This window comes from Ylistrum balloti, unplaced genomic scaffold (assembly GCF_031769215.1).
Source record: "Ylistrum balloti isolate Yb309-2 unplaced genomic scaffold, AGI_CSIRO_Ybal_v1 Utg370344, whole genome shotgun sequence".
In the NCBI taxonomy this organism is placed as follows: domain Eukaryota; kingdom Metazoa; phylum Mollusca; class Bivalvia; order Pectinida; family Pectinidae; genus Ylistrum; species Ylistrum balloti.
Window position 1 is genome coordinate 436,179 of NW_026782247.1, and position 12,698 is coordinate 448,876.

General features: G+C 32.8%; 1 protein-coding gene across 1 annotated transcript in view; it reads left to right on the plus strand.

Moving 5' to 3' along the window:
* The window catches only part of LOC132553716 (neogenin-like), a 188,807-nt gene that overhangs the window by 145,090 nt on the left and 31,019 nt on the right, over window positions 1–12,698 (plus strand). Inside the window, exons 2-3 of the mRNA XM_060217990.1 lie at window positions 1,781–1,946; window positions 12,540–12,694. Of these exons, the coding sequence (XP_060073973.1) occupies window positions 1,781–1,946; window positions 12,540–12,694 (321 nt within the window). The remainder of the gene's footprint in view (window positions 1–1,780; window positions 1,947–12,539; window positions 12,695–12,698) is intronic.

Sequence of the window (12,698 nt, forward strand, 5' to 3'; positions counted from 1 at the left end):
AAATATATGAAAACAAGATAAACCTAAAGTTACTATATATAGCTGTCAGCACAGTTTCAACTATAATTGTTTTGTATGTTTTCAGGTAAGTATTGAAATTGTAAAGGACAAAATATTTAGATTAAAATTAGAAAGAAGAAATTATTTCATGTAATTTTTTTTTACTTGACCTCTGTTGATAAATTAATTCTACCTTTACAAAAGTAGTCATGATTGATTGAATAAGAAAAGTTTGTATATTTCTAGTTCTGACTGATGTCATAAGCATTTTTTGTGTTTACCCAAAATCATAGGTAATAGAGGGCAGGACATCTTCATTGTGATACCACATTTCCATTGTGATATGGGCTGTTATCCTTAAGTAAGGACATATAGGTTGTAACCAGGACAAAAATCTCCCCCCACCTCCCTGTCAGGGTTGCGCTAAGTCCACATTGTACAGCTGTTTCATTGGACCAGGTTAATTACTAGGTAGAACCATAGCTAGGGGAAAAACACATTGTGTAGAGAAAGCAACAGGCAAGTGAGTGACGACGTTGTGGAGCCATGGCATGCTGAGATATTGTTAAAATTGATGGTGAAAAAATTGTTTGTTCTCACATTTTTTTCGCTAACACAGGAAACGTTGTGATATTTCTAATGGAGAAAGATGTTTACATTTCAAAGGTGCTTACAATCGTAAACAGCAAACTAAACACCAAAGCAATGGTGTAAATGATTCAAATCAAGGCCATGTTGGTATTAGATTTACGACTGAAGTGACGAAATTTCATTTCTGCAAGACATAAATATTATTTTTGCGTGAAATCCTGATTTCAACTTGATTGTTTAAGAAACAAAGTGTGTAATCAAATGTAGTATTGATCTTGAATGAAAAAGTCATATACAGTGAAAAACCAAAAAAATGAAATAACACAACAAAAATCAATAAAAATTACATCATTTGAGTTGGATATGCTAATCAGTCTATACAGTAAAGTAAATAATATACATCTATTCTAAGATGCTCGATAGATTGAATTTTTTAAACCTTTGACTCTTTATAGTGGAGTTATACCGTATTTATTATTCAGTACGTTCTGGGTGTAAAACCATTACGTGCAACAATGAGGGCTAGACTTACGTGGGACAATGGTGTTATGCAGTTATTGACTTGTTTTCCAGCTTAACGAAATATCATCTTCTTGGGTTAATAAATCCTTGTATTCACCTGAAATTGTGTCAATAATTGTTTTATAATATTGTGCCATTCTACGCATCTGATTGGTCAAAAATTGCAACCCTGGTTACTGGATTGTCTTATTCACCTGTGAGATGCCTGACAGAGTCTTTGGCCGTTATATGCACCACACATACAGGAATTATTTTGTTTTGGTGTAACATCACAATATATTAAGACATGTGATAGGTGTTCTGACCAATCAGCTTGCAGGTAAAAACTAAGGTTGTATAATAAAGTATTGTATGAGAGATCTTCAGGTTTACCTGTTACCAGACATGGATATTGTGCCCAATAGATGTTATGTAGTTGTTACCGATTTTTGTCATACATGTTGCCTTGAAAGAGTATGACTGAAATTTCGACTCTTATTGATTGATTGCTATGTTTCCAAGCAGTAAGTCTTGATAATAAATCAGTTTCTGTCTATTTCAGTTCTGTGAAAATTCAGACTTCTACCAGTATTTCAGGTTGATTTTTTAAAGTTATAAACTTGCCTTTAAAAAATGGTTGATAAAAAGAAATCAGAATTATTTATCAGTACAATTTGTGTATTTGCAGGCGACTCGTCAGTGTTCAGTGATGTCCGTTTCACAACAGAGCCGAGCGATGTCATCGTCAACCGGGGTGAGGCGGCCATCTTTAACTGTGGTGTCCAGTGCAGCACGACGACGCCGGCTGTGTCGTGGCTGAAGGACGGTAAACCAATCAACCTGGACAGTGGGAGGTGAGTGGCAATGTTTGAACTGTCTTATCATCACATACAATAATCCATGATAATTTCCTAATACTCTAAGTCCTTGTTGAGGTGTACTAATTACATATTGGTAGACAAATACAGTTAATAATTCTCACTGATTTTTTTATAGATGGACTGGGATTGTGAGAGACCATTACAATAATAATACATTTATCGCAACTATTCTATTTAGCCACGTTTATAGACTTATTACCAGACATCGGCTTATTGATAGATAAATGCCTAAATTATTCCTCTCCCTGGTGCCACTGTGGCCACATAGTTGAGGCATATATCTTTGGCTATCACTAGACATCCACCTTTAAGTCACAGGTTCGAGGCCAAAACGGAACACTAACTAGATATTCGTTGTAGCTTTTCTCCACCATCCAAATCTGGCACGTCCTTAAATGACCCTGGCTGTTAATAGAAAATAAATCAATGGTAAACCAACCATCCCTGATCTAGCTGGACTGTAAACATTATGTATTATTTCTGGAAATGGTTTACATTTTTCCAAAATTTAAATCTCCAGAACAGAAAAAAATAATTGTGTGGGCTTATTACCAGACATGAGCATATTGGTTAATAATTATGGTAAATATTTGCCAATCTCACAGGACAGTGAACATGTGAGATTATGACAGAAAAATGTATGTGTTTATTTCTAAATTTACGGAATAGGAAAATACTTGTGTGGGCTTATTACCAGACATGAGCATATTGGTTAATAATTATGGTAAATATTCGCTAATCTCGCTGGACAGTGAAGATTCAAAATTGTGACAGGAAAATGTATGTGTTTGTTTCTAAATTTACGTAACAGCAAAATGACTGCATGGGCTTATTACCAGACATAAGCATATTGATAAATAATTACGGTAAATATCTACAAATCTTGTTGAACTGTGAACATATGTGATCACTACAGGAAAATATATACAAAATGATTAGGTGGGGTTATTACCAGACATGGGTTTATTGGTTGAATAGTACGGTAAATATTCACCAACATCGCTGGACAGTGAACATGTGTGCTATTGTTTACCAGTTGTTTATTGCCAGATTTTGTATTTTGTTTAATTTGATAGTCACCGTTTTATTACTTTGTTACGACAATAAATAAAATAATGCCTGTGGACAAGGATATAGATTTGACTCCTGGGGATCGGGCCAATCTTCTCATACAATAAGACCATGTGGTGCCAAGATAATAACTGTTTTCCAAGTCATATAAAACTTAATTATTTGTTTTTGGAAGTCTGTTTGATTGGATCCTAGGGCTACGTAGAAACGAGGTACAAATGCACAAATTTAATTTTGTTCCAATTAAAATAAATAATGGAAAAAAAGATATTGTGAATGTTTTATTGGAAATTTGAGATTTTAACGATTTTTTATTCCCAGTCTTAGATATTGTAGTGAAGTTATTTATCCAGAATTAGCAAGAATTAGGTGTCATTATGTTAATTTGGTTACAAAGGAAGCCGTGAAGATGAGAAATGAGGCCTCGTAATGGAAATCTGATTATTGACAAAAATAATTCCGAAAAGATTAAAAGCGTATGACAATAGTTTAGACGAGAGAGAAACCTAATTATAAGGAAGTATATACTTAGCATTATAATTCATTTGAAATAAAACATAGGACATTCATATACGAATTAACTGACCTTGAAACCATGAAGAGACCTTGACAGATATTCGGTGTATATGATCCTCAATTACTTTTGGCATTTTGGGAACAATTTGGACGCGAAAAGATGCAGGTAGAGCATTAGAATTAAGAAGGCTGTTGATTGTATTTGTTGATCAGTAATGTAAAGCAAACTTTATACAGCTTGATGAAGCATCACCTTCACAAGATAATTGTAGGACTGCTACACTCTTTTGGATTTGATTCGCCAGGCAAACAATTTGGGGCATTCCGGAACTTGCAGTTAAAGATACAGTTTTAGGCCCTGAATATGGACATTAAGTTGTCAAGTCATTAGAGTAGACATATCAGGCCCTGAACATGAACATTCTGATGCTTTGAATGCTAACATTGATTAGAGTAAGTTCAGGCCTTAAATAAAGACGATATATTTTCAACAGTCGTAAGAGCAGTCATATCAGGCCCTGAACATGGACATCATATTGAATGTTTAGAGTCTTTAGAATAGTCTATATTTGGTTTTTTTGCAATCAAGAGTTTATTTAACAGAATTTTAGGGGATAAATAAACGGAGATACTTAGATAATGTGATAAACTACTATAGGTAATCATGACTGGTGGCAATTCTTATAGTCAGCAAAAACTCACCAATAAATCATGTATATAGCTGGATGGAGTGCGGCAAATTAAATCGGGATACGATCGACATAAATTCATGAAAACTGCTTCTCCGATATGTTTGTGAGATTGTTTGGTAATGAGCTACAAAATGACATAAAAAGTTATAACATATCACAGTAATAGTAGTGTCCGTCTCCTGGGAAAACCCCCCCAAAAATGAAACCTAAAAAATGATTGGACAGATGTACGCGTTTGGGCCTCCAGCGATGAATTCTCTCCATGTAATAAAGTTTTATGTCATTTGATTTGATGATTTGTCAAGAGGCTCGCTTTGTACTGTTGTCTCCCCAAGGGTAGTGGCTAACACTGGCTCAGGTTTATTGCGTGGTTGGTTGGAAGAATCAAAGACAAGGGGAATTTGGGGAAAAGGAATGAAGCGGAAAAGGAGAATGGAACTGAGAAAATAAAAGATTTGTCCATGTTTTGTAATGAAACAAATTCAATAAGAATAATAACTGTGTCACATTTAGGTATCATTAGATTGATAGTGTTTGTACAGAAGCTTTCATAGACAACAGATTACTGTGTGAGGTTCTTGATACGAATTAAAAAAATCTTTATTTGCTATTTCGATATTCACTTTAAGCATACACATTAGATTTCTTTGTAGCTATAGTTTAAATATCGTATTTACATAAGCAAACTTTTTTTTTAACTTTGCTGGTAAAAAATTGATCTATCATTTAAAAACAACCTATCGACATTGGTAGGATGTGTACCGGAAGGAAAATAATTCATTGCTTTTCGGTTTTAAGAATTTGTAAAATCTTAATCACTTTTCCCATGGATTACTGTAGAATCACAAGCTCACTTTTAAAAAGTTTACAATATTTCAATAAAATTTTGAAATGGGGACGGTATCACCATGATCGAAATAAAAGAAAAATCGAAATATTCTAAATTCTGTTATTCTGTACAAAGACATTTAGGAAGACATTAATTCAAAAGTATTTGAGATGTTTTGAAAACAAACATGGAGGCAGTAAATATGATTTTTGGAGATAAATGATTGATAATCTTAGATGAGATCAAAAAGAAATAAATATTTCATTCTTTTATGCTGATTGATGATAGGAAGTTGATCATAGTCATGCAAACACTTAACTTGTATTTCAGTTTTAAAATATAAAATAAAACCAAAGAATCACTGCCACAAATTTGCTAATGTACAAAACATAGCAGTGGTTTCAAAAACGTTTGACAGCTTCCCATTTCGCAATGTTTCAACCAAGGAGAAAATGATTCAAAGTCATAGAGATGTTTGACAGCCCACCGATATAGTTGCAATAAATGGCAATGAAATATTGAAGATCAATTTCCTCTGAAATGTATTGATGACATTCGAGTGATTTGTTAGGAAGAAGACGTTCTGGGTCAAATAACAGAAGCGAAATTCAATAGGACACGCATGTGTTTAAGGCAAAGTGGCAGAAAGAATTTCAAGATGGTGTATACTGCATGAAGTCTTGTTAGCTTTATAAGTAAGAAATACAAAAAGAAAAATCAGATTGACATAATTGTAGAATGATTTATGGATACTGGAAACAGAATTCTAATTATGTGAGGCGTGTGTGACAATGAACATATTCTTATGATACAATAATGTTGACAATATAATGAAAGAACGCGAAGATATATTGGGGTAATAGATGTATTTCAGAGGGTGTTAAGCTGATTGATCGTTGGTGCAGGACTATTGTATATAATTACATAGTTCTGGGTTCATGTGAAGCAGCCATTGTGAGATTTGTTTACAAGTTCAGATTAATATGAAAGGGCAGGGAGTCTGACACTTTAATTAACAGTTCTGTAATTAAAACCTGGGGACAGTACAGGTTGAGGATGACCTGGCCTGCTGGTGTTTACCACACAAACCAGGTTCTTTGTGATATATGTTTACAAATTAACATTAATCATTAGTTCTAACTACATGCCCATAAAGACCTCTTTAAGTGATAGATTAGCATCATCCAATGAAAATTTGGAACAGATCTTGTGATATTTTATTATGAGTTATCTGAAAGATGTTGGTCTGTATTATAGAATATGACTTACCATTTTTATCTTTTGTGATAATATAATCATTTAAGTTTTTAGCATTTATCTTTTACGTTTTATTTTGTTTGATGTTATTTTTTGGATCGCTGTGTGTTTTATCGTTTGATGGCCCTAATGACCTTTTATGTGTTGATGGGCGGTTAAGAATGCAATAATAATAAGATTTTATGATATTTTATGAAATTGTGTATTTTCTTGTATAAATTGAAAGCATAAAGAATTGAAATCAAAGAAATTTTGTTGCATATGCAGTAATCATCTGTCATGAAATATTCAGCGTTATTATAAATGAAGGATTTTTAAGGGAGATAACTCCCAACACAAATAAAAAAAATTATGGTGACAATGCCATAGATTACATAGCAAAATTAAGTGACATTATTTTCATCAGAAATGACAGCTGCTGTGTAAATCTACATAAAACAAAAATATTTCTGAAAAATTAAAATTTCCAATTATAAACTTTCTTTTGAATATAATTTTATGGAAGAAATTTCTGAAAGGTAGTTGAATTTTTTGTTGTTTTATAAAATCAATAGTTTGTCACTATTTGATAAATGTCGGTTGAGCGCTGAATTATGTTGGGATTTGAAGGTTCGTGTAAACTTGTTGATTTGTCATTTACTTTCAGTTGATACAAAAAAAACCCTGAATATTTTACATAAATCAGTTGAGGAGAGAATGGTTACATTGTAGAGGTAGAAAAATCTGATGTGAATTATTTACAAGTTGGTATCCCAGTAGGAGAAACATTCGTTAATCTAACACAGATCATTTATCCTGTGTACGAACTCCTGGGAAACCGAACGATTAAATATTTATAAAAGTTTAACGAATTACTTCAGAGATGATAGAGAAAATCTTCTGTCTTAAATTTAGACATTTTTCCATCAATCAACCATCTATTTATTTGAATGTTATCAGTTCTTGTCAATATATCTGTGTTAGAATGAATGGATCCTGTTGTAACCTGGAAGCATCTGATTTCACGAAGGAGAAAGTAGAACAGTTATTAATGTAGAACAATTATGATTGATGTTGATTTTATTGAATTTTATTGTATGTTTTGAGTAAAACCTGTCACCTAACATTCAGTACTTCATGAGTCATTATGGATGTGTTTCCTGGATCTGCAGGTAAATCATTATTTTGGAGCGGCAAGAGGGATGTATGTTAGAATGACTTATCCATAAATAGGGTATTGAGCGTAGGGTGGGAAAGGGAGGGCATGGGTAGGTTGGGGTTAAAACCAAAATCATAGATAGGGAGGGGAGGGAGTCTGATGGCGCTACAAATTGTGATTTGAAGGAAAGTCAGGTGGAACAAGCGAAGGATACGAGAGAGGATAAGATGACTAAAAAGCCTTTAGTTGTGATACGGTGTCGATATAGAATTCATGGTTGAGAATTCTTGTTGTTCAAAATTAACCTATAACTACCCCCCTCCTGCCTGTTGGTATGATTGCCATGCTGTGAGTATCACTAACAGCCCTGTCCTAATCATGTCTCTGATTGAAGGGAAATTTGGTAAAAATGGGCAAAATATGTAAATCAACAATGTCCATCATGGCAGCATAATTGGTAGATTATATACCTGATTTAGGGCCACTGGACACTGGTCAGGAGCTTGTACTCTAGCTAGACATGCTATTTCCTCAGGGATAAAGAAAACTAGGCACTGGTCAGGAGCTTGTACTCTAGCTAGACATGATGCTTACTGTGGGATAAAGAAAAGGGGACACTTATTAAAAACTAGGTTGATAAAAAGAAAACTGGACAGTCACAGTCACTTTTTCAGAACTAGGATGAGAAAAGAAAACTAGGCACTGGTCATTCATTTGGATTTAAGTTGATTAAAGAAAACTTGAGACTAGGCACTCTTTCAGAGTAACCCAGGATGAGAAACTGGGCATTGGTCACTTAGTGGGAGCTTAGCATGATAAAACTGCACGTTGCTTGGTACTTGAAACAGCTTGCTCTGAGTGAATCAGAAGGAGATAATCGGAAGTACTAAACAGAATTGCAGATCTGTGTTGAATCACATGACACCAGAGCAGATTGAGATCAAGTGTACTTGACTTTAGTAATGATATATTATTTCCTGTGCATTCGTTTGGCATTTTCAGTTGTGTTTATTTTACATTATGACATTTTTATGGTTCAAAATGCCCTGCACTCCATCGGCAACTGACATACAGCTCTGTTAGATTTGAAAAACAAATTTACAATCGGGGATATTTTTATGAAGAAAAATTGCAATATGAATGGTTTTGAAAGTTACGTAATATTATATGTCTATAAATAACTAGTTCTGAGAGGCAGTAAGAATGTACAAAAAAGTTGCATTTAGTTCAGAGGTTGAAATGACTTCTTGAAATCCTTGTGGTTTAGTTTTAAGTGTCAGTAATTGTGACTGATCGTTGACCTATGTTTTTGCCATCAATTTTGTTTGCAGCGTATATTTGTAAGCTGCATTGTTTCAGATTATAAGTCTTGATCTGCTATTCATTTCTGATTTGTTTGTTTCTATTTGCTTTTAAATCTCTCCTTATTAGATTATAAACATCTTGTGAAAAAAAAAGTTAAATGGAAAATGTCAAGGAAAAAAGCATAGAGAAGGGAGATAAGTCAAACAGGAAGAACTTTAGCACTTAAGTAGAAAGTCACAGATACAACTGTTAAAAAGTAAATTTTATGTTGCACTATTTCAAAAAATTCATGTACAAAAAAAAAACAGGTTATGTATGGTTCTGTAAAAGGGTTTGCTGAAGGTTATATTTCACATCTCAATGGCAGAAATTTTTTGGAGATAAAATTTTATGGTTTTATTTTTGGGTAACTAAGATAGGATTTATGGGATTTTATCAATCGAGCACTAAAGAAAGTTTGGAGAATACAATATATCAAAAAAAAAAAAAACAAACAAACAAACAATATTCTAAGAATGTCTCAGTGTTGATACATTTTTCCTGACATAATGCAACCAGCTGTCCTTGTCCAACTTTTGGTTCTCCAGGGAGTCTGTGTGTCAAATTGCAATTGACATGGGGCAGCTGGTCATCTCATGCTGGCCTTGAGATCTAAATCCTGTCATAATTGGATAGTTAGCTTGGTACTACAGACCGAAACAAATGTCTTATAGGTGCAGGCTAAATGTTTGGCATTGTGTTAAGTTCTTGGACAGAAACAAATGTCTGAATGGGTATGAGACTTAACTCAGGACATATGTATGATGGCTAAAGGTAGCACAGCCAATGTTTATCAACATGAAGAGATAATTTATTGACAAATAATTGTCAATTTTGTTTTATTGTTAAAATGTCTGTACATTTAGATGAATTTTTTTATTTATTAATCTATTTTTTCATTTGTTTTAGAAATTATGGCCTTCAAATATTCTATTATTTGCAGAAAAAATAGAAACAGGTTCTATATAAAAATCAGTTTTATATTTCAGAAACATTTCTGTTAACATTAATCAAATTTGTTTGTTAATAACCCCTTGTGGGCCCATATTAACTCAATCAGATTCAGTTGTCTCCCTTTGTCCTTGTGATTTTAGCCTGATGATTAATATGTATTACCATATATGGAAATCTTAAATAAATGGATGAAAACCCTGCATCAACAGCTTCTTGATAGATCTGGCTGGAAATATGTCCGGATTCTAAATCTCACAGTATTATTGATATTAGATTAAACAGGTAACCAAAATATCTGTTTATAGACTACCTATTTATTAAAAAATGTTTTAAGAAGATTTTCAAAGAAATATTTTTGAAGTTTAGAGAGAAAAAAAACCAGAAGAAAAAGCTAACAGTACATTAAGTTGATTTAGCCACAAGCAGAATGCTTCATTAACAAGGTAATGAGATAATGTTTCATCTAACAGCCATTTAGTATGGTCTAGAAATCATTATACTTCCATAAGGCCATCTATTCTCTTCACTAGGTTGTTTAATGGTTTCAAGATTGAATTCTGCCAGAAATTCTATAGGGACAGTTTTTTACTCTGAAATGGTATTTTCATTTTAATGAAAAATCTCAGAAAGGTATTTCTGTTTATCGAAACTTTTGATACTTTTTCCATTCTATGTGTGTTTTTGTTTCCAAATCATTAGTATTCTCACATTTGAATTGAAAAATGCCAAAACCATGTGTTTATGTATTAATGATAAGACCATGCCTGGTAATAAGCCAGCCTATATATGTTGCTGTTCAGTAGAATTACAAATGTTATGCTATTTCATTGTCCTGTAGTAAGATCAGTCCTTGTCATTATTAGGTTGTTATCTCCCCTTATCTTATTAAAAAATGAATATGATGTTGATTTACCTTTGAAAAATCTTGCAGAAATCTCATAATATTGATTAATAAAACATTTTTTGGCTATAAAGGTGAATTTTTTTTTTTTTTTTAATTTTCTTTTGAAATTCAGCTGATTTGCCTTTGAGACATATATCTTCATTCAATATTTGTTCATTGATGTTGATAACTTACATACTTCCTGATGATGAAAAAAAGTTTTTGCTCCAGAGATCAATAATTTTGATATTTCCTTTTAAAAAATCCTGCCAAGTGACAAATTTTGTTCATATATTTCCTTGTCAGATATCATTATATTTCACATAGATTCCATTTCATTAAAACCACAAAATATTGTTTTTTATTATTATTATCATAATGATATATATCATGTCAGGTAATGATACCTGCCATGTCCTGTAGTGAAATATTGATTGTAACAACGAGTAACAGTGACATCGCCCTTGTCGGCAATCAGCTGCGACATCCGACAATGTTGTAAACGATGTGATGTTTCCGTGCAGAATCTGTCTCTGTTTCATTTCAAAAAGTTATAATTACGTTTGTTATCTCTAGATATTTGCCAGACATGTATGTATCACATGGAACACAAGGGGGAAAGTCAAAATTTCAAAAAATTGAAATTATTGAATTATCAATAAATAGTATAATATCAGTAGATAGAGCTTGAAAGAACATCGGAAATATTCTCTGATAATCCACTCGTCATTAACTGATCAAATAATAAGGTGCATGTTGTGTGCTGAGTAATATCAGGTTGTAAATGATAGATTTGTAGAATGTTGTGTGCTGAGTATTATCAGGTTGTAAATGATAGATTGTTTAACTGTTGTGTTAGTAATATTAGGTTAAAATGAAACAAAAACTGGATGACATTTTCTCACCATATATTCTGGTAAAGTTGATTTTAGATATAATTTTTTAAATGCAATATAAGATTTTTCCAGATTTGATTTGATTACAGAACTTTGGAATATTTTTTTTTTAATTTTTCCAAACCTGACAGAGCTTTAAAACATTCTTATACAGAAAGTGTTTTATCACTTTGATCTTCAGAGAATATCACAAGTTCCTGGTATTAAAACAAGTTACTTCTGACACATACTCATTAGTGTTGTTACCTGTGTACTGTTCGTGTTAGGTTCTCCACACACCTGTAACACTTCAGTGGGAGTTTGTCACTGCTGTTCTAGCATTTATTCTCATGTGAGTGAGTGATATATCTCTTAAAATAAAACACTCAAAATGGTCGCTCTTACTTTTAGCTTTAACACAACTCCTGTAAATAATAATTACTTAGAAATCCATTTATTTTCAGAAACATAATTAAAGTCATAATTTTACACTTATTCTTATTTCATTTAATTTAAGACCTGAGATTATCTAAACACCCACTTTTAATTGAACTAATTATAAGGAAATCTTATTGAGGAAGTCATTATCCTTAATACCCAGTGGAATGGTATCTAATTATTATCTTGTTGTCATGGAGACATTAAAAACACTAAAACTTGTTTCTTGATAATTGTCCTTCAAGAATATACAAGTGTTTTTATAGTCAAACCTGTATTAAAAGCCACCTGTGTATGAAGACCACCTTTGTAAAAAGACCACCTGTATATAAAGCCGGCCTGTTTATAAAGGCTACCTGTCTATAAAGGTCATTTATACAATTCACTAAATCAACTACTTTATAAATGTTCCCTGTCTATTACGGTTCTGGTTTTGGTCCTGATGACATACAATCATAATAATAAAATTTATATATAAAGGTCAAAGGTCACCTAATCATTATAAATTTTACAATATCTGTGTTTCTCTTCCCATTTTTGATTGATCAATGTTTTACTGTATTTTTTAGGTATACCATTATTGCCAATGGCTCCCTACTGATCACGGGTGTACAACATTCACGTACAGCCCCACGGGTCTCAGACAAGGGGATTTACCAGTGTGTGGCATCCGTGGACAATGTTGGTCAAATTGTCAGTCGTAAAGCACAACTAGATATTGCACGTGA